The sequence below is a fragment of the Camelina sativa genome, chromosome 16 (genome assembly GCF_000633955.1).
Source record: "Camelina sativa cultivar DH55 chromosome 16, Cs, whole genome shotgun sequence".
NCBI classification, from domain to species: domain Eukaryota; kingdom Viridiplantae; phylum Streptophyta; class Magnoliopsida; order Brassicales; family Brassicaceae; genus Camelina; species Camelina sativa.
In genome coordinates this window covers 2,419,194-2,439,301 of record NC_025700.1, presented here as the reverse complement: position 1 = coordinate 2,439,301, position 20,108 = coordinate 2,419,194, and the positions used below count along the sequence as shown (strand labels likewise).

The 20,108-nt window shown below is 35.9% G+C and overlaps 5 protein-coding genes and 2 long non-coding RNA genes across 10 annotated transcripts in view; 5 read left to right on the top strand and 2 right to left on the bottom strand.

The window, feature by feature from the left end:
- LOC104753261 (binding partner of ACD11 1-like) lies at nt 87–2,215 on the top strand. Its single transcript, XM_010475536.1, has 8 exons — nt 87–164; nt 262–446; nt 537–612; nt 710–823; nt 954–1,198; nt 1,379–1,498; nt 1,705–1,752; nt 1,983–2,215. Exons 1-8 carry the CDS (start codon nt 87–89, stop codon nt 1,996–1,998), a joined length of 882 nt encoding a protein of 293 aa, XP_010473838.1. The 3' UTR covers nt 1,999–2,215.
- On the bottom strand, nt 3,589–4,430 carry LOC104749403. Its single transcript, XR_761368.1, has 3 exons — nt 4,306–4,430; nt 3,818–3,962; nt 3,589–3,740 (listed from the first exon to the last, which is right to left on the bottom strand). It is a non-coding gene; the product is annotated as an uncharacterized LOC104749403 (long non-coding RNA).
- On the top strand, nt 5,562–7,152 carry LOC104753260 (F-box/LRR-repeat protein At3g59250-like). The gene is given in 4 exon segments (XM_010475535.1): nt 5,562–5,758; nt 5,852–6,503; nt 6,597–6,737; nt 6,829–7,152. Coding segments are annotated over 4 exon segments (1,314 nt in total).
- On the top strand, nt 7,534–9,557 carry LOC109129581 (putative F-box/FBD/LRR-repeat protein At3g59240). The gene is given in 5 exon segments (XM_019238000.1): nt 7,534–7,591; nt 7,778–8,057; nt 8,059–8,640; nt 8,804–8,944; nt 9,039–9,557. Coding segments are annotated over 4 exon segments (1,320 nt in total). The 5' UTR covers nt 7,534–7,591; nt 7,778–7,787; the 3' UTR covers nt 9,366–9,557.
- On the top strand, nt 10,865–14,950 carry LOC104749402. Of its 3 annotated transcripts, none has more exons than XR_002036079.1 (17): nt 10,865–11,102; nt 11,207–11,322; nt 11,420–11,454; nt 11,639–11,687; nt 11,776–11,805; nt 11,911–12,061; nt 12,144–12,190; nt 12,271–12,343; nt 12,448–12,526; nt 12,632–12,729; nt 12,826–12,919; nt 13,860–13,905; nt 14,039–14,151; nt 14,253–14,403; nt 14,487–14,559; nt 14,643–14,787; nt 14,900–14,950. It is a non-coding gene; the product is annotated as an uncharacterized LOC104749402 (long non-coding RNA). The 3 variants fall into 3 exon arrangements; XR_002036080.1 differs by having other exon boundaries at nt 12,271–12,354; nt 12,448–12,558; XR_002036081.1 differs by lacking the exon at nt 12,448–12,526 and having other exon boundaries at nt 12,271–12,354.
- On the top strand, nt 16,290–18,721 carry LOC109124899 (putative F-box/FBD/LRR-repeat protein At3g59240). 2 transcript variants are annotated; one of them, XM_019238575.1, is made up of 4 exons: nt 16,290–16,667; nt 16,897–17,843; nt 17,985–18,125; nt 18,218–18,721. In XM_019238575.1, the coding sequence occupies exons 2-4, from the start codon at nt 16,911–16,913 to the stop codon at nt 18,536–18,538; spliced, it is 1,395 nt and encodes a 464-aa protein (XP_019094120.1). In that variant the 5' UTR covers nt 16,290–16,667; nt 16,897–16,910; the 3' UTR covers nt 18,539–18,721. The 2 variants fall into 2 exon arrangements, with proteins under 2 accessions (XP_019094120.1, XP_010469329.1); XM_010471027.2 differs by having other exon boundaries at nt 16,294–16,609.
- LOC104753259 (pirin-1-like) overlaps nt 19,103–20,108 on the bottom strand; it is a 1,854-nt gene continuing 848 nt past the window's right edge. Inside the window, exons 2-4 of the mRNA XM_010475534.2 lie at nt 20,007–20,098; nt 19,818–19,918; nt 19,103–19,739 (exon numbers count right to left, since the gene is read on the bottom strand). Coding sequence (XP_010473836.1) covers nt 19,262–19,739; nt 19,818–19,918; nt 20,007–20,098 — 671 coding nt within the window. The 3' untranslated portion in view covers nt 19,103–19,261. The remainder of the gene's footprint in view (nt 19,740–19,817; nt 19,919–20,006; nt 20,099–20,108) is intronic.

Here is a 20,108-nt window from a genome sequence, read left to right as displayed (position 1 = left end):
TCCAAAATCTCAACAACCCGAAATCTGATTTCTCAATTCTCTCTTCACCGTGTCTCAAGAACTCGCCACCGCTCTGTAGTAATACGATGTGTGAATCAATTGGTGTTCTTGATACAATTTGCAATCCACTCTTGCTCAAGTTTCGCTTGAAATTTCAGAACCATGTGAAGCATATTAGTACGAGGTAGAGATCAGGAAGAGTATATTCCTTATATTTATGAGTTTCGATTTCGTCTGGAAGTGATGAATCTGTCGAATTAGGTTAAGTTGAGATATTTTAAGGTTTCTCTATTTTTTTTTTTTCTTTTTTTCGGCTGTTGGGTGAAGATAGATCATCAAATTGGATATGGTGTTGAAGTGACTGGGTTATCTCCATCTGTTACCGAGAAATATCTTATTGATTTCTTCTCTTTCTCTGGTACAATCCAATATATAGATATTGTCAGGTAAACAAACCTTACTTCTAGACAAAATTGGTATTTTGTGCATATTTTGGATTCACAAGATTACATCTGCTATGTTGTTAACAAAACTAGGTCAGGTGAGCAAGCTTGCACTGCTTATGTGATGTTCAGGGATTCTTATTCTCAAGAAATTGTTGTTTTACTCAGTGTAAGTATTGTTTCAATTTTATTCACTTTTTTTCTTTCTTTTTGTGTGTCTCATGAGCCTGAATAACTCGGTTCGTTGGAATTCTCGCTTTCTTCAGGGGACAACAATATTGGATCAGCGTGTTTGCATTACTTGTTGGAGACAACATCACAAAGAGTTCTATTTCTGGAATGCGACTCTGCGGGGTTTTGAAGATGAATCATACTCAAATGTATGAATCTTTTCTTTTACACATTTCTCAGTTTTGATCTTTTTGGGTTTTGTTAAATAGTAGAATCTTACACTCACTGGTTTCAGGTTTGGTCTCATTTCTAAAGCTCATTCATTCTTCAATCATGTAGCCTCATGCTCAACGAGGCAAGTTCAACGCTGGAGAAGCAGTGACTAAAGCTCAAGAAGTGGTGAAAACAATGTTTGCCACAGGATTCGTGCTAGGCAAAGACGCTTTAAGCAAAGCTAAAACCGTTGACGAATCCCACGGTGTATCAGCTGCGGTGATGGCTAGAGTTTCCCAATTAGAGCAGAGGATTGGTCTCACTGACAAAATCTTTACCGGACTTGAAGCTGTAAGAATGACCGAGCAAAGGTAATGTGTAGAGAACATAATTTGTATTCGATTTGGTGTGTCACATTCTGTTTTCAAGGAACTGAGTGTTATCTATTTAGTGGTCACCTTTCATTGACAAAAGAAGTTGGATAGTAACGCAAGTGTGTTTCCATAGACATTTAACTATGTTTTTAAGTTTTATGTCTTTTTTTGCTCCAGATTTTTTTGGGAGGCGGTTAGGACCACATCTTCGTTACTCGGTTTATCCTTTTCCTTCTTCAAGTATGTTCTGAAGCTGGATCGGAGTTCCCGAGGATCACCAAATCTGTGGTCAACAAGGTATTTACTCATTTTCTTAAGATGAATCTTTGTTCTTTTTGTCGTATATATCTCATCGGAAAATTTATCCATGGCCGCCGGCCCGCTGCAACCGAGAAGCTCCCGCAGCTCAAATACGCCGTTGATGGACTTACTGAGATGAGGTTTTGTGTTGTCGATTCTGGATCTTCATTGTTTGATTGTGGCTTGTTTCCTTTTTGTTTTAGTGCGAATGAAAAGAGTGGATTCATCAACCTCGTGTCACGTTATCTCAGGTTCGTCCTTCAATCGCCTACTTCCGTATTTTATATCTTTGTATGCTGTCTTCAATGACTTTATGATTTAATATATGTTAAGAAATACTATATAAAACCTACTTTTATTTGGTATTAACCTTGATAAGTCCGTGAGTTAAATTTTTTAACTTAAAATGTTTCTTTTCTGATTTAAAACTATTCCATGCATGAGCTTTTAGGTAATTTTTTATTGTTCTTGTTTCATGCAGGCTAAGCATAGATTAATTCCTTATGTTCCAATGTTAGTGCCGCCAAGGAGATGGAAAGGATATGCTTTCAAACTTCTTTCTTCTTTGGTTCTTAATACTTACGATTCATATTTTTTAATTGAGAACCTCATGCCCACACATTGTTTTATATAGACATGTGTGTTTGTAGCACTTATGTGTACAAGTACTGCCACATTTTCTTCATATATGACAAGTGTGGTTACTTCTTTTTATTTACTATATTATGTGTACTCTTTACTCTTGGATCCAAAAACCAGGAAGATGCACTAATAGATATTAATTATTTGCAAGACAGCTCATAAAGTATTATATTAATATTTATATTCTGGAATTGAACTTTGAGTAGGCATTGGATACAAGATTATATAAAATTTCAAATAACTTAATAGTAAATTCTAATTCCAAACAATTTATATTATATTTTTGATTTCAAAAAATACAAAACAAAAATCTTATTAAAAAAAAAAATTCAAAAACAACCCGCGGCGTAGCGCGGGTACTAACCTAGTTGAGACTAAAATTGTTATGATTCTAAAAAGCAAAGACAAAAAAAAGTAGAAATAATTCCGAAAATCTAGGAAGTTAAAGAGAAATTCCTTTAAATACCACTAAAAATTTTTTTCTTCTCCAAAATACAACATTTAAGTTTTTTCCCAAAAATATCTCAAAAGTTTTTTTTCCAAAATTACCACAAACACAAAAAAATGATTTTTAAAGATGTACTATTTTTTTTATGTTTGGGTTGACACATTTAGTTTTAGACTTTTAGGGTATAATTTTTAAGGGGTAGAGTTTAGTATTTAGAATTTAGCAATTAATTTTTAGTACTAGAACTTCAGTAGAATTATGTGATATTTTTGGGAAAAAAAAAACTAAATTTGTGATATTTTTGGAAAAAAAATTATTTTAGTGGTATTTATAACAATTGCCTGAAATTAAATGTTGTTGCAACTATCTATACTCTATACGATTTTCGTTTCTATAATTGTTTGTTTGTAATGCATATTACCAATTTTTCATAAATGTTAACTTTCTATATTATTGCTATGATTTTACTGGCCTTGATCTAAAAAAGTAAAGACAAAAAAATACATATAATTCCGAAATTCTAGGAAATTAATAAAATGATGCTGTGAGTAGTTTATACGAATTTCGTTTCCAAAATTGTTGTATGTAACGCATTTTACCAATTTTTCATAAACGTTAATTAACTTTCTATAGGTTTGTCGAAAATTAAAAGATGGAATTTTTCTATATATTTTTTAAAAAATCACCAAAAGGCAAAAGCTGTCAATGGATTGGATTAGTAAGAGGGGTATTAAACTTGATATTCTTAGGATTTGGTAGGATTTAAAAATTTTAGATTCTGAAAGATTTTAGGAGATTTGATTGTGTTTTAGAGTTATTCTATTAAAAAAAATTAAAAAAGGAAAATAAAATGTGATTATATGATATTCTATTAGATTCTATGAGATTTTAGTAAACTTTGAATGATTTTAAAAATATTTTATAACACAAAAAAAAACTTTATACCATAATGTAACGCAGAATTTGCCCTAAGTATGTTATTTCTATTGGTGGTTTGTTGGCCACGTGATTGATTTCCCATGGAGGAATTTTTTTGGCTTGAGCCGTGTGAACCCTGAGGGAACCTTGAGGGAATTTTAAAAAAATGATATTATGAACAAAAGCAACTTACCGTGCAGCTTCATGACCAAAAATTCGTGGCAAAAGAGACTGTACCAAAAAATGAAGACTTCATCAGAGACTCTTAAGCCAAATTGAAAAGATGTTATTAGCAAAGAAACACAAACCTGAGACTCCCAAGCAGAGAGGTCACTACGACAGAGAGATGTACAAACCACTTAATCCTGATCTCAAGAGGTTGAGGTGGACTCACTACAACTTCCTCCATAACCAATGGCTCACCAGAACACCATGCCACCGCCGCTACAAGAACTACCCAATCAAAAAATATAATCTTTCATAAACTACGACAAAAACAAAAGAACCTTTTTTGTTTATCTTTACAGGTTAAGTTATCCCCAAAACCCAATCTTTGTTATAAAAAAAAAGTTATAACATTGTTATCCCCAAACCCCAATCTTTGTTATAAAAAAAAAGTTATCCCTAATTTGATTGCTTCAAGCGCAAATTAGAAGTGGAAGAGGAAGAAACAGAGCTTCTTCATTCACCTAACACTGAACTCACCAACCACCATTGAGCTAAGTGATCCAACCACATTTAAAATCCCCAAATCTAACGAATCGGAGAATTTGTACGGAGCATCAGGAAAACGTACCTTGATGATTCTTCAAGGAACTATTGACCACTAGGTTCGATCGATTGCAGGAGGAGAAATTACGATGATTCGATCGATTACGGTTTTGAGAGAGAGAAAGAGACGATGCATCAGTTGTTGGTTTTGTTGTGATAACTGGTTTTTTTTTTTAAAAAAAAAAAATCCTCAACAATTCCACCTTATAGCTATGATTTTGATAGTCATATTTTATAACTAAAAAACAAACAAAAGTCTTGTAGAATCATTCAAAAGAACATTTTTTAAAAAATTTGTGATATTTTGAATAACAGTAGATTTTAAATAATTTTTGTAAATCATTAATTGAATAACAAAAGATTGTAAAATATTTTAAATGATTTTACATAGATTCCAAGTTAAATAATATAAGATTTTAGAAGATTATTAAAAATCATCAATTGAATAACAAGTCATTTTCAGAATACTCTAAAATCTTCTAAAATACAAGTTTAATACCTCCCTCTAAGATTACAGTTAATAAAAATTCATTGTTCATATAAAATTGAAAATTAGTAAGATTCATAATTTTTGTAAGTAAAATCCCTAAAAGTAACACGTCGTATATTCTAAACTCTTCAATATGTTTTCTTCATAATTGTTAAGTAAACTTTTTCTTTTTTATTTATTTTAAATTTACAAAAGTACAGTATCAATATTAAAATTGTATTAGGTAAGAACAAAAAATTGCAAAAAGAAACATACCAACTGAACGACGACGTTTAGGAGTCCTCACTCATCTATAATCAGAGAGTTCTCTCGTCCCGCCACAATCCCAATTTCAGAAAAACCCTAATTCCCCTCTACCACCTACTACCAAGTAGCAACATTTGTGTAGTTTTGATGGACTCTGCGCTAAAAACCAAGTAAAAGGTTCCTCATTTCTTCTTTTTTACTCTTTTGATTCTGTCGAATTTTAATTGTTTCTTCTGGCAATTTGTATCTGTGTGTGTGTGTTTAATTAAAGACAAAGACTTTTGAAACTGGTTTGCAATTTGAGATTTATGAAAGAGCGTATTTGGAACAAAGTAAAGTTTCCTGTACTCTCTCTAGTGTCGAGTTTGAACTTTTTTTTTCTAGCAATTTTGATTTTCTGAAAGACAAAGACTTTGAAACTGGTTTTGCAATTTGAGATTTTGAGGAAGGCGTATATTTGGAATGAAGCTTCTTGATTTCGATGATTTTATATTTTTTTGTAGGTGTTGTAACTCTTTGTTGGAATAGATCTAATATTGGTCACTATGAAATCGAAAGAGACGGACTTTGGTCCCAGTAGAGATATAATAAGTGATCTACCAGAAGCTCTGATTTGCCACATTTTGTCATTCCTTCCCATTGAAGACTCTGCTTTGACTTCAGTTCTCTCCAAAAAGTGGCGTTATCTCTTTGCTTTCAGACAAAATCTTGATTTCGATGACTCCGTATATCTAAAACATGGGTTCGAGTACAGCATTAGCCGGATGATTCGCTTGAGTTTTATAGATTTCGTGAATAGATTTTTGGAGTTGCAAGGGGATTCTACTGTCAACAGGTTCTCTCTTATGTTTGGACATGGCGTTGTTCGTTCGGAATCTGTCATTGAATGGATATTAAACGTGCTGCGACGTGGGGTTAACGATCTTGATTTACGCGTTAGTCTGCATGAGGGCCGTCTGCCTTCAAAGATCTTCGAGAGCAAGTCACTGGTTAGACTGAGTATAGAATCTGGAAATGTTTACGGCATTGATTTGGAACATGTTTCTCTTCCGAAGCTTAAGACTCTCTACCTTACTAGAGTTTTGTTAGGAAACACTGAAGATTGTTTTCACAAGCTTACATCTGGTTGTCATGTCCTCGAGGAATTAGTTCTCATTAGAGTTTACTCCGATTTGTGGAACCGCTCTCTGTCTTCCAATTCACTCAAGAGACTAACGCTACATCCTTGTGGTGAAGAATATGACCATAATCCAGATACTGTTTCGTTTGATACACCACATCTTGTTTATTTTGACTACTCTGATCATATTGCACGCAAGTATCCAAAAGTGGACTTTGGTTCCCTTGTTGAAGCTACCATCGATCTTGGAATGACACGTCATCAGCATGCACATGCAAACTATGAAAATTTGGTCGGCAATGCATCAGATTTTCTTAAGGGAATCTGCAATGTTCAGATCCTTTACTTATCTGCCAGCACTCTTGCGGTATGTTTGTTAGCTCAGCATCGATAAATAAATGTTTGTTTTGGGTTAATGATTGGATATAGATGAAGAATGATGATATGGTTGCTGTTTCAGGTTCTTACTTTCTGCTGTAAACCAGTGCCGGTATTCAGCAACTTGATTCATTTAACTGTGGAGACCCATAATAATGTAGGATGAGAATCACTGCCAACTCTACTCAAGAACTGCCCCAATCTAGAAACTCTTGTATTCGACGTAACCAACGCATATCCTTTTAACTGCATCTTTAAACTCAATTTTCAAACAAACTAGATTTTTCTTGATGTTGTTTACTCTTGTGTTTCAGCGACTCCACCACAAATATACAATCAAATGCGGGGATGTTGACGGGTGCCTATGCAAATTTTCAGGGGAGGTTCCTACTTGCTTATCTTCAAGTCCAGTGAAGGCTTTAAAGGTACTGAGATATGGTGAATTTGGTATAGAGAATCAGATAGAGCTGATCAAGCACTTCCTAGAGACAATGCCACGTCTTGAACAACTGACAGTACATTACGATACATCGATAGATGATGATCTGATGAAAGTTTTAAGCCAACTTAACAACTTTGCAAGAGAAGCTTCACCAAACTGCGAGATCCATGTAATCTCTGATCACCTCGTCAACTAAAACAAGATCCATCTCTTCTTTCTGCCTTTTGTTCTTTAGTTATTGTGGCTTGTGTTCGGTCGGATTATTTGTCGTTTTGATTGGGAATACTCGATTATCTTTTTTTTTTTGCTTGTTTCGGTTCTTAGCTTGAGTAGCTAATTAATTTGTCATACAAGCCCACTACAAAGAGAAAATAAGTCTTATTAGTAATTTTCTGAAACAGAGCATTCTTCTTTTATTCCAAAATTAAAGAACACACACACACACACACAAAAAGAACACGTGGACACCGATAAGCAGACGTGGAAACCCCAAAACCCTCCGATTTCGTCACCGCCACGTCACAGTTAAGTAAAACAAACTGACCAAGGATTGCAAAAAAAAACCCTAATCTTTCTCTTCCGCTTCCCCTCTCGCTATCAATCTTCAGAGTTGTTGATTTTAATCTCGTAACCAAGTGAGGTTCACGATTTCTTCTAATGATGATTTTGTGATTCCTTAATTAGCGTCGAATTAATTTTAATGTTTATCTAGCAAATTTTGCTTTTATGGGGTTTGTCTCTGTTCGATTCGTATACTTTATTTGTTAGTCAAGCATATGTGAAACCCTTTGACTTACTCTTTTTTTTTTTTTTTTAATCAGGTTTGTCACTATGAATTCAACAAAGATGGATATAGATATAATCAGTGATCTACCAGAAGCTCTGATTTGCCACATATTGTCGTTTCTTACCACAAAGGAAGCTGCTTTGACTTCACTTCTCTCCCAAAAGTGGCGCTATCTCTTTGCTTACAGACCAAATCTTGATTTCGATGACTCCGAGAGGAATGAGGTTCATAGGGGTTTTATGGATTTCGTGGATAGAGTATTGGGTCTTCAGGGTAACTCTACAATAGATAGATTCTCTCTCAAGTGTGATAGAACGTGGGGTATCGGATCTTGATTTACGCGGTGCTTTGGTTTCGAATCATTCCATGCCTTCAAGTGTCTTTGTGAGCAAGTCACTTGTTAGGCTGAGAATAGAAACTCTATATGATTTCGTCATTGATTTGGCACATGTTTTTCTTCCCAAGCTTAAGACTCTCCATCTCATGTATGTTGTGTTTGAAGATGTTGACAGTTGCCTCGTCAAGCTTATCTCAGGCTGTCATGTCCTTGAGGAGTTAGTTATGATTAATCTACATTGGGATGGTTACTGGAGCCGCTCTGTGTCTTCCAAAACTCTGAAGAGGCTAACGGTACGCAGTGTAGCAGGGGATGCAGGTCCTTATCGTATATCATTTGATACTACGCCGAATCTTGTCTACTTTGAATACGATGATTATGTTGTGGAAAAGTATGAAACAATGAATTTCGACTCACTTGTTGAAGCTAGAATCGGTCTTCTAATGACAAGTCGTCAGATTGCACATGCAAGCTATGGAGATTTGGTCTTTAATGCAACAAATCTATTTATGGGGATAAGCAATGTTCAGGTCCTTCACTTATGTTCCGACACTCTAGAGGTTTGTGTCTTAATCCCATTTTTGAGGTTTGTTTTTTTAATCATCTTTCGGTTGCCTAGAAATCTAAGGAAGACAAACAACCAACCAACCTAGTAATCTGAATACCCTTTGTTTTAGTTTGTGTGTTACATATATTTTAGTTGATTTGGTTTTGTTTCATCAGGTACTTACTTTCTGTTGTGAACCAATACCGGTTTTTAAAAACCTGATTCAGTTAACTGTTACGACTCACGAAGACTTGGGATGGGAATCATTGCCGGCTCTACTAAAGAACTGTCCGAAACTAGAAACCCTCGTCTTTGAAGTACCAAACACATATCCTTTTTACTGCATCTGCTAACAGAATTTTTCAAACAAAACTAAGATTATAAAAGTATTTTTTTTCATCTATAATTTAGGGACTCTATCACAGAAACACAATTAAATGTAAGGATGCTGACGGGTGTCTATGCAAATCTTCAGAGGTGGACATTCGTAGTTGCCTATCATCAAGTCCGGTGAAGGTTTTGAAGATACTCGATTTTGGCTATCTTCCTTGTTACAGTGAAGAAAATGAAACGAGGAAGGTGCAGGTCATGTATTTCCTGGAGACAATGCCGAATCTTGAACAAATGATACTGTACCACCATTCTCTAATTGATGAAGATTTGAAAAGCCAACTTGAGAGGGTAGTTCCTAGAGGAGCTTCATCCAAGTGCAGAATCCAATTAATTAATAATGGATAACGACATCTCACCAACTTATCTTTACTCTTTGTTTAGCTTTTAGCACAAAAGCATCTATGTCCTGTTATTGGTCCCTCATAGCTCTTTCAGCTTCTTGACATGCGTTTTTCCCTTCTTTTTTTTTTCGTGTGTTGTATACTATATATACTTCGTGTTTTCCGGTTTTCAAGTTGTTTAATTAACATTGCTTTTGTTCTAGTTCGTAGTCGAAAATTATTTAGCGTCTCTGTTATGTAATATTTTCAGATATATGCATTTTCACTTTTCTTTCTGTGTTGTATACACTTCATGTTTTTTCTCAACGCAAATAATTATTAAGATGTGATTTTTTTTATCCATTTATTAGGTTTTTCAACAAAGACTAACGTGCAACCCGTAGTCTTGATTTTTCCGTTGTTGTTGTTGTTGTTGTTGTTGTTATATTTGGCTTCTGTGAAACCTATAATATTTGGCTTCAATAAAACCTATATTAGGTAAAGGACTACTAGAAGGAAGAGGTTTTGTTTTTAAAATCATATCTTTCGGTTACCTAGAAATTTAAGGAAGACAAATAACCAACCAACCAACCTAGTAATCTGAATTAATACCTTTTGTTTTAGGTTTGTGTTACATATATTTAGTTGATTTGGTTTTTGTTTCATTCAGGTGCTTACTTTCTGCTGTGAACCAATACCGGTTTTTAAAAACCTGATTCAGTTAACTGTTAGGACTCACGGGGACTTGGGATGGGAATCATTGCCGGCTCTACTCAAGAACTGTCCGAAACTAGAAACCCTCTCGTCTTTGAAGTACCAAACACATATCCTTTTTACTGCATCTCTGCTAACATAATTTTTCAAACAAAACTAGACTTTACAAGTTCTTCTCATCTATATATATAAAATGTAGGGACTCTATCACAAAAGCACAATTAAATGTGAAGACGCTAATGGAGTGAGAGGGTTAGAATTAATATTAATTTGGTGTAAGATAAGTGAAATGGAATTGTTAATCTCCTTTCAAAACTCGAACTATAAATGTATAATTCTAATACTAAATAACCAAGATCATCATTAGTGGTGGTTGCTTCCTCCCAAATTTCTTTAATAAAAGCTAATAAAAAATACAAACAAGAGAGAAGGAGAAGAACCGTTGCTAAAATTACTAGAAGAAAAATCGTTACTCAGTATTTTTCAACACATGTCAATTTCTTACTAATCATATATTAAATATTATTTTTTTTTCTATGTTTTCTCTAGTAACGATGCTCTTAAATGCTAATAGTAAATTAGTAAACCATAAAAAAAATTAATATTATTATATATAAGAATAAAACGGTTGATAAGTCTTTCAATTCTTCTTAAATTTTTTCTTCTAGTAACATAAAAGAAAGAGATGAGCAAAAAAAAAAAAAAAACTTTAAGCCCAAACGGCCCACTAATATTTTTTACACAAAGTTCCGATCGAAGAAGTAAATAAAAAAGGCAATCCTAATTTCCTTTTTCTATTTGGCAGTTCTATAAATACTCTCGGACGCTCCACCAGTCTCCTGGAGAAATCAAAATCAGTTCAGAGAGAGTGAGTGAGTGAGAGAGAGGGAGAGCGCGAGAGAGAGATCTCGATTCTAACGGCGGCGAGGGAGAGAGAGAGAGAGAGACCGTTCGATCCTAATGGCGGCGAGAGAGAAAGAGACCGTTCGATCCTAACGGCGGCGAGAGAGAGAGAGAGCAAGCGGACCTGAAGAACATGTCAGAGGAGGTATCGTTTCGTGTTTCAATTTAAATTTTCGTGTGAATGTTTATTTTTTGATTTTGGAAATTTCTAGGGTTTGTTTCTTTTTTTTTTGGGTGAAACTGAAACAGGTGTTTTGTGTTCGTGGACGAGGACTGACGATAATTTGATTCGACTCAGCACAAACACGGTCGCCGGCGGGCGTGCGTGTTCGGTGACTCAAACTGATCGATTACAAAACAAAAAGGTCTTTTGTCTTCTCGGCGTTGTTCTTCTTGTTATAGTTTTTTTTTCTTTTCTTCTTCTTTCTTTTTTTTCTAATGTGTTGATTCTTTTCACTGCAGGGTTAGGGTTGATAACGTAGCTAGCACTACCAGAGGTATCTTTCTAAACCCTATCGATTTTGCTTTTTTTTTTTTTTTATTCTCCTATTATAATTACAGAGGTGGTGTCGATGTTTTGCTTTTGAAATAAGAGTAGTTCCTTCTTGTATTATATGGGGATCTTAACTAACTAATGGGTTTGTTCCTTTCTTTCTTTTGACTGGTGAAACGACGATACAGGTTTGTGTCTGTGGCTGTGTGTTCCGGAGGGGACTTATCTGGTAAGCAGGTACATTGTGTTTTATTTATTTCTTCTTCTTTTGTTTTTTTTATTCAACCGTGTAACAAGAATCTCAGGTTTAGGTTTCGTTTTGCAGGTTTGCTTAAAAAGCTTGAAGCTGTATAAGGTTTGAAAAAACATGTTCCACTATTCACTAAGGCTGGTTGTTATAATTCAGACTTAAAAGAAAATATATTAAGGAAGCTTCTTCTAATTCTCTATTTTTGTGCAGATTGGAGATATGCTATGGGTTTGAAGAATGAAGAAGGTTCAGAACCGAAAAGGTAAAACATCAAACTGATTCAATTTTATAAACTGTAATGCACTTTCAGATACTCGAAGAGCACGACCTCTTAAGAGAGCTAAATGGTGTCATAAAGCAGGTACATTGTGTTTTCTTTGTTTCTTGTTTTTCTTTCTATCAACAGTGTAACAAGAATCTCAGGTTTATGTTTCGTTTTGCAGGTTTTCATAAAGTGGATGTGTTTGAAAGGCGTGAAGCTAAGTGTAAGGTATGAAAAAAACATTTTGCAGTAAAATTGTTTTTTTTTTGAGCTCTTCACAGTAAAGTTTTTGAGTTATGTTTGGTTAGGCTGAAGGGAAAGAAGAAGGAGAAAATGATGAAGAAGTTGAAGAATCAGAGGGAGAAGAATCTGATTACAGAGGTTATTATCAGGTTCCACTTATTGTCCACATTAATTGTAACATTGTGATTCTTCTTCTCAAGTTTCTTTAAAACTTTGTTCTTCTTAAATGTTTGTTTTTGTAGAATCAAGACTTCAATGATGATGGTGACAGACGATTATAATCAGGCAGATGATGGAGGGATAATATGGGGATATTAAATAGTGGGTTTCTTTCTTTCTTTGGGCTGAAACAGGTGTGTGTTCGTGTTTTCCAATAATATGGGGATATTAAATAGTGGGTTTCTTTCTTTCTTTGGGCTGAAACAGGTGTGTGTTCGTGTTTTCCAACCAAGACGATGATTTGAAGGAAGAAGAAGGTTCATAGCAAAGCAATCAGATGATGCTCTTCTCGGAGCTGTTGGATGGTATGTGGTGTACTCGGAACTTTCATTCTAATTTTTTGTCTTGACCATACCATATTTGTATTTTGGATTCATCTGAAGTTAGGATTTTTGTTGCAGGTTCGTGCGGCTCTTGAAGTGTTTGTCAATTTTAAGACCGATAACAGTGTTACCACAAGTGACGAGAGAGTAAACAGGCCTGAACAAGTCAGAGGTATCTTCTCGTTTTCTTCTAAACCTATGAATCTATTTGATTTTCGTTTTTGCTTTTAAAATAAGAGTTTCACTTTTGTATTATATGGGAATATTAAGTAGTTCTGCTATTATAATTACAGAGGTGGTATCGATGTTTTGCTTTTGAAATAAGAGTTTCGTTCTTGTATTATATGGGGATCTTAATTAACTAATGTGTTTGTTCCTTTCTTCTTTTGCCTGGTGAAATGGCGATACAGGTTTGCGTCTGTGGCTGTGTGTTCCAAACCAGGACGATGAATCATATTTTCTCAAGGACGTACGAAAGCATCAAGGTTTATCACTCATAGGGAGGGGACTTATCTTGTAAGTATGTTGTTGTCAGGACGTTTATCTGTGGTTTGGTTGAGCTGTCATGATGCGTCTCTGGAGACTGGAGGTCTAGCACTTTGAGCCCAATTGATCTTTATCTATCCTCGTCTTCTTAGCTTCTATCATGTTGTTAGTCGAAAATTTAAAATGCCAATGACAAGAGACTGCTTCTGCCCAGGTATGAAGTTTAGAACACTTAATTATCTTATTGTCTAATACTTATATCTTTTTTACAATATTGGTTGTCTTTCTTTTTCAGTGATATTGGTTCCAATTCTTACATGACAAGTGATCCTGGTGTTGTGACTTACTACACTTACTACTTTTGGTAGAGAGAAGAAGCTCAACCGTCAAGTCAGGCAAGTCAGACTCGTTACTCACAAATCACAATCACTCAAAACATTCGTTTCAGTTCCCCATCCATATGTGAGACTGAGATTTCTTTTCTTTTTTGGTTTTGTTTTTCCTGCTTGTGCTTCTCTAGATGATGGAGATATTATTAGGGATGATGCTGAACTCGTGGACCCAAATGATGGTAGAATCCTCTTCACTATAAGTCATCTCAAATTCCTCTGCTTTGGGAAGCAAAGGTGCGGTAAACTTTGTTCAGTTGACAAGGCTACTACTATCTTGGAGGTAAATTCTTGATAACTGCCGGAGGTTCTCCCAATTGCTTAAAATGTGCCTCTTGTTCTCTTTCTTTTAATGGTGTTGCTGTTTAATTTCATTTGCGAGAACTTACTGTTTTCTTTTGGGTGAGACGAAACAGGTCTTTGTATTCGTGTTCCAGCCAGGACGGACGATGCTTTCTTGACTCAGAACACGAAAACGGTTGCCGGCGTGTTCTTACAGTAAAACAACATCAAACTGATCGATTAAAAGGTAATCTAGGTCTTACTCTTGTCGTCGCTGTTCCTGTTGTTATAGTTTTTTATTTTATATATATATATATAAATGTGTTGATTCCCATAATTTTGGTTCAGCAAAGGCGAAAAGAGAGCAAAAACAAGTCAGGGACTCAGGGGTATCTTTCTAAACTTGAGAGCAACATCTTTCCAACCAGTACGATGACCACAAAACGGTCGCCGGCGTGTTCTTACAACACTAACAACATCAAACTGATTGAATTGAAAGGTATATATAGGTCTCTTTGTCTTGTCCGCTTCCTCGAATTTGTTTTCACTTAGGCTTGTTGTTTTAACGAAGCTTATATGCAGATCGGAGATATGCTATGGTTTGAAGAATGAAGAAAGATTCTGAACAAAACAAAAACAAAACCTTCGCCTTGCGGTAACAACGTGAATCTGAGATTTCTCTTTTCTTTTTCTTTTGTGTGTTATATATCTTATCACCTTCTCTTTCTCTACTCTCAGGATCCAAGCATTCTTGATGAATAATATCTGGTGGAAGTTTATGTTTTCGTGTCTTTGCAAGTGATGGATGTTCAGAGGTCACATGACGTTTCTTCTTCAACTCTCATCTGATTTGACGAGAAACTCCACAACAATAAAAAAAAAGGTATACATTCTTGATGTTTACTGTGTGTTTCTTCGTCTGAGTGTTTTGCTTTCGTAAATATGACTTTTGTATTGTATATGGGATCTTAATTAATGGGTTTGTTTATTCGGAGATTCTGTGAAACATCTCTCCACATAAAACAACTCATCACCGGAGGAGAGAAGTAGCTCAGTCGTCGACGCAAAGACTCCATTGCTTTTCCCAACAATTCAGGCAAGTCGTTCCATTACTCAACAAAATCACTCAATACATTCGCTTCAGTAGTTCCCCATCCATAAGTGAGACTGAGACTTTTTTAGTTTTCTTGTTTGCTGCTTCTCTAGATGATGGTGATATATGGGGGTTCACTCTTTCTTCCTATTAGGGATGATTCTGCATTATATGGGGGTTCACTCTTCTTGTTCTGTAAGTCATCTCAAAATCCTCTGCTTTTTGACAAGGCACCAGAACTGACTCAAGCCAAAGGCAGTAATCAGAAAATTGCATAAAGGTATTTGACATTCTTAATAACCATTCTGATACCCCAAATGTGGTCTCACGTTCCTCTTGTTATTGTTTATTTTAATGTGTTGATTCCTTTCACTGCAGGGTTATGTTTTTGAATGGTTATAGTCGGTGAGTTAATTCATGTCAAGGTTATTCTGCTTCTATTTTTGGTTAGTTAACTAAATGCTATAGAGGTTTTACTATGAGTCCTCTATAGAAATTCAAAGAAAGTGATCAAATTTTGTATTTTGAACTGCAGGGGAAAAATTGCTCAAGGTATCGATTTTGATGTCTTATGGAAGACTGGTTGTAATGTCCGGAGTACCTCTCCAGTATAGATTAATCAAGTAAGTTCTACTCTACTCAAATGAACATATATCCTTTCAGTTTCCAGTTTGTTGCTGCTGCTTGTGCTTCTCCAAATGGGTTCACTCTTTAAGTAATCTCAAAATCCTCTGTTTTTTTTCAAAATTAAGAATTGCGTTGATTCTAGCAATCTTCCAGTTTAAGAAGTTTTATCTTTTATTTGTGCAGCTTAATTCGGTTCCTAGAATCAGACCAAGGAGATTATTCAAGGTAGAGACCAAGTGCAACTTCCATGAAGAAGAAGAATAAGAGAAGAAGAAAATTCCGTTCAAGGTTTTGTTTCAACATATCCATCACTCTTTGTTTGAAAGGTCCAATTGCTTTTAATCATTCTTATTGTTTCCAGGAAAATAATTCTGCGGATGCAGAGGACAACAACAACAAGACATGGTTCTATAACGGTTCAAATCAACTTCACAAAGCAAGCCTCAGGAAAATAACAAGTTCTGAGGATGCAGAGGACAACAATAAGACTGCTTGTGATGTGCTTCACGGTTGCTTTGTTATAACAATTTTAAGACGCGAACGGACTCTATAACTTGTGGGACACTCGCAAGGAAAATATACTACAATTAAAATTTGATGATCTAATTAAAACAAAAGGCCAAATTAAGAAGAAGAAGCTTTAAAATTGCGAGATGAGATCCAACTCCAAGTAACCAAATATATCTCCTCAGCTTGTACGATGTCGTTTCAGAGCTGAGACTTCTGTTTTGAACCATCGTCCCCGAACAACATTGCAAACCTCACAAACTTTTGGGTTTTGGCCAAAAAGACTTTTCCTTTTTTCTCCCGATTAGACGAAAGACGTGTTGGGAATAGTCCACTTCGGGAGAAGGGGTGCTCTCCTATCTTTTGATTAGGAAAGCGTTGCAAAATTCCAGTCTTTCCACGCTCCTCTCGCAATCAACCTCTGAGAAGTTGTCAGATTTGAAGGATTTTGATGGGCTCTGTGCTCAGATACTCAATAGTGAGTCTCGTCGACATTGACACACTTATTTGCAGCTGACAATGCCCTTTTATTTTTAGTTAAGCTTCTGAAGTTCATATCTCTCTCTCGAAATCATCATGTCATTTGCCTGATTTTAGAAACCCAGTGATTTTGTTTTTGTTTCCCGTTTTCTTCTGATTTTGATTCTGTTGTTCTTCTTAACCTTCCGACATGTGACGAGAAAGTTGAACTTGTTGTGTTTTTGAGTCAAGCAAGCATCTGATTTTTTTCAGGTCTGTAACTGTTTGAGATCTGTCACTTTGTAGGGCACCCGACAAAGATGGATATATGTTGCAAAGATATAATCAGCAATCTACCAGAAGCTCTGATTTGTCACATATTGTCGTTTCTCACCACAAAGGAAGCAGCTTTGACTTCACTTCTCTCCCAAAAGTGGCGCTATCTCTTTGCTTACAGACCAAATCTTGATTTCGATGACTCTATATTATATCGTGAACATGAAGTTCCTATCCTAGAATTGGATGAGAAACACAGAGTGTTTATGGATTTCGTAGATAGAGTGCTTGGTTTGCAGGGTAATTCTACTATTAAAAGCTTCTCTCTTCAGTGTCAAGATGGTGTTTATCCAGATTGTGTCACTCGTTGGATAACTAGTGTCATGGAACGTGGAGTATCAGATCTTGATTTACGCGTTACTCTGAATTGGCACGATGATTCGATGCCTGCAAGTGTCCTTGTGAGCAACTCACTGGTTAGGTTGAGAGTGGAATCTGGAAATGGTGTTATCATTCATGTGGGAGATGTTTTTCTTCCAAAGCTTAAGACTCTCTATCTTGATTTAGTTTTGTTAACATATTGTGGTTTCGATAATGCCCTTGGGAAGCTTATCTCATCTTGTCCTGTGCTTGAGGAACTAGTCATGATCAATCTATGCTGGCAAGGTTATTGGAGGCGCCCTTTCTCTTCAAAAACCCTCAAGAGTCTAACTTTCTACTGTCAAGTGATTGATAATAACCCGTTTACTGTTACATTTGATACGCCGAATCTCGTCTACTTGGAATACTCAGATCATATTGCGGACGAGTATAAAAAGGTGAATTTTGATTCACTTGTTGAAGCTAGTATCGGTCTTCAAATGACAAGTGTTCAGTATGCACATGCAACCAACGGGTATATGGTCGCTAATGCAACAGATCTTATTATGGGGATAAGCAATGTTAGGATCCTTCACTTATTTGACAGCACTCTTAAGGTTTGTATCGTAATCGTATCCTCCTAATTTTTGAATGTCAGTTTGCTGTCTTCTTACTAGCAACCTGTAATTTAAATACCCTTGTTTCAGTTAGTGTTTCATGATGGCTTGCAAATGAAGTTGATTTGGTTTTTGTTTCAGGTTCTTACTTTCTGCTGTGAACAAATACCCATATTCAAGAACCTGAATCATTTAAGTATTATGACTCACTGGGAAGTGGGATGGGAATCATTGCCGGCTCTACTCAAGAATTGTCCAAATCTTGAAACCCTCGTCTTTGAAGTAAGAGTACCATTACAAATCCTTTTACTGCATTTGCTAACATATACCTTCAAACAAATTTAAAACTTTGTAGTTGTTTCCTCTATGATCAGGGACTCCATCACAAAAGTACAATTAGATGTGAGGACGTTGACGGGTGCCTATGCAAATCTTCTGAGAACAGTCCCACTTGCTTATCATCAAGCCCCGTAAAGATTCTAAAGATATTGAATTTTGGTGAGATTTGTGATTGCTATGGTGATGACATGGAGAAGCAGATGGAGCAAGTAGAGTATTTCCTGGAGAAAATGCCGAATCTTGAACAAATGATATTGTACTATAGTACACCGATCAATGAAGATGTGGAAAGCCAACTTCAGAGGCTAGTAGCTTCAGCCAAGGCCAGTGTCCAAGTCCAACTAATCTCTGAATAACTTCAGCGTATCTACTAATCTTCCTTTCCTTGTAACGTAAATGGGAGATTATCCTCTTTTTTTAATCTCGGAGAAGATCAACAAAGCTTTTATTCTATTTTGTTCGAGTTCTGTTATGTGTTTGTATATACTTCATGTTTTCTCAAGACTTCCAAGATATTAATTATCAAAGCTATTGTTCTAGTTTGGTGTCTGTTTTGTTATACTCTGTCGGCTTCTTAATATGCATATTCACTTTTTTATGATACACAATGTTTTCTTCAGCTTCCAAGTTGTTGATTTGCGTCACTATGATACGCATCTATAAAATTTAAGATGTGGTAATTAACTAACTAAGTTACATCTCTTCCAAAGCTTACGATTATCCCCATCTTAATTTTGTTGAGATTGAAAACAGTATGTTTGCAAAGCTTCCTTCTGGATGTGACGAGGTCGAGGAATTAGTTCTGATTAATTTGATGTGGGACTCTAAGTGCACCTTGCTCTGTGTCTACCACCAACCCTCAAGAGACTAAAGTTTTGCTCTATGTCTACCACTTCGCTCCGTTAATTGTTGCTCAGAAATTTAAAAAGAACAACCAAAACAATTTCAATTTGATATCAACTTTCTCAAACAGAGCCATCATTATATTGCTCCTAACATTGATTCATCTCTTGAATGTGAAATAAAGAAAACAAACCCCAAAAATTCAAATGGTTTTTGTTAACACTTTTCACTGTGACCTAACACTTGGCCATTTCAAACCCGTTCTTAGCATTCTGATAATCGTTAAAAGCCAAATCGATCTCCGCCTGTGAGTTCATCACAAACGGACCACACTGAACCACAGGCTCACCTATTGGTTCCCCTGCAATCAACAGAAACCTCAACGACCTCGATGTTGACTTGTTCCACACGCTAACTAAACCCCCTGGTCCAAACACTACAACATGATGCGCCGATATAGCGGAAGAGTTCAAAGAACCGAACACACCCTCGTCGCCTTCTATAATGTAGGCGAAAGTGGTCCATGATTCTGGAACGGTCTGGTGGGTTTGAGATCCTGGCTTGAGGGTAAAGTCAAGGAACATAGTTGGTGTTCTTGTGTAGACTGGAGTTTTGATTCCCATGGAGTCTCCGGCTATGGCTTTGACCTCAACTCCGTTTTCTTCTGCTCGCGGGATGTCAAAACTCGATACCTCTTTATATTTTGGTTCGATCCTGTCAAAGATCAAAGAAGAGAGAGATTCAAATACTGTGAACTCTTTTTGAGATGATAGTAAAGAAAACTTCTTTTACATTTTGTCAGTGGAAGGGAGATTGATCCAAAGCTGTAAACCATTGTTGACTTCTTCTTCCGGGAACTCGGAGTGAATGATTCCTCTTCCTGCTGTCATCCACTGTCATATCAAAGAATTAAAATTGAGTGAAGCCAGTCTCAGAGAGGATTCTATGTTTTTCTTTGGGTTTTCTGTTTCTTGTTATTACCTGAACATCTCCGGCTTGGATTGTACCTTTATGACCTTTGGGATCTTTGTGAATGATTCCTCCCTGTAGCATGTATGTAACACTCTCAAAACCTGCACCACA

Excerpts from the sequence above, each read along its gene's own strand:
- LOC109124899 (XM_019238575.1), top strand. The coding sequence starts at position 16,911 with ATGGATATATGTTGCAAAGATATAATCAGCAATCTACCAGAAGCTCTG. Across the intron at positions 17,844-17,984 it reads TATTTGACAGCACTCTTAAG|GTTCTTACTTTCTGCTGTGA; the intron begins GTTTGTATCGTA and ends TTTTTGTTTCAG. Across the intron at positions 18,126-18,217 it reads TTGAAACCCTCGTCTTTGAA|GGACTCCATCACAAAAGTAC; the intron begins GTAAGAGTACCA and ends CTCTATGATCAG.
- LOC104753261 (XM_010475536.1), top strand. The coding sequence starts at position 87 with ATGTGTGAATCAATTGGTGTTCTTGATACAATTTGCAATCCACTCTTG. Across the intron at positions 824-953 it reads AAGATGAATCATACTCAAAT|CCTCATGCTCAACGAGGCAA; the intron begins GTATGAATCTTT and ends TCAATCATGTAG. Across the intron at positions 1,499-1,704 it reads CCAAATCTGTGGTCAACAAG|TGCGAATGAAAAGAGTGGAT; the intron begins GTATTTACTCAT and ends TTTTTGTTTTAG.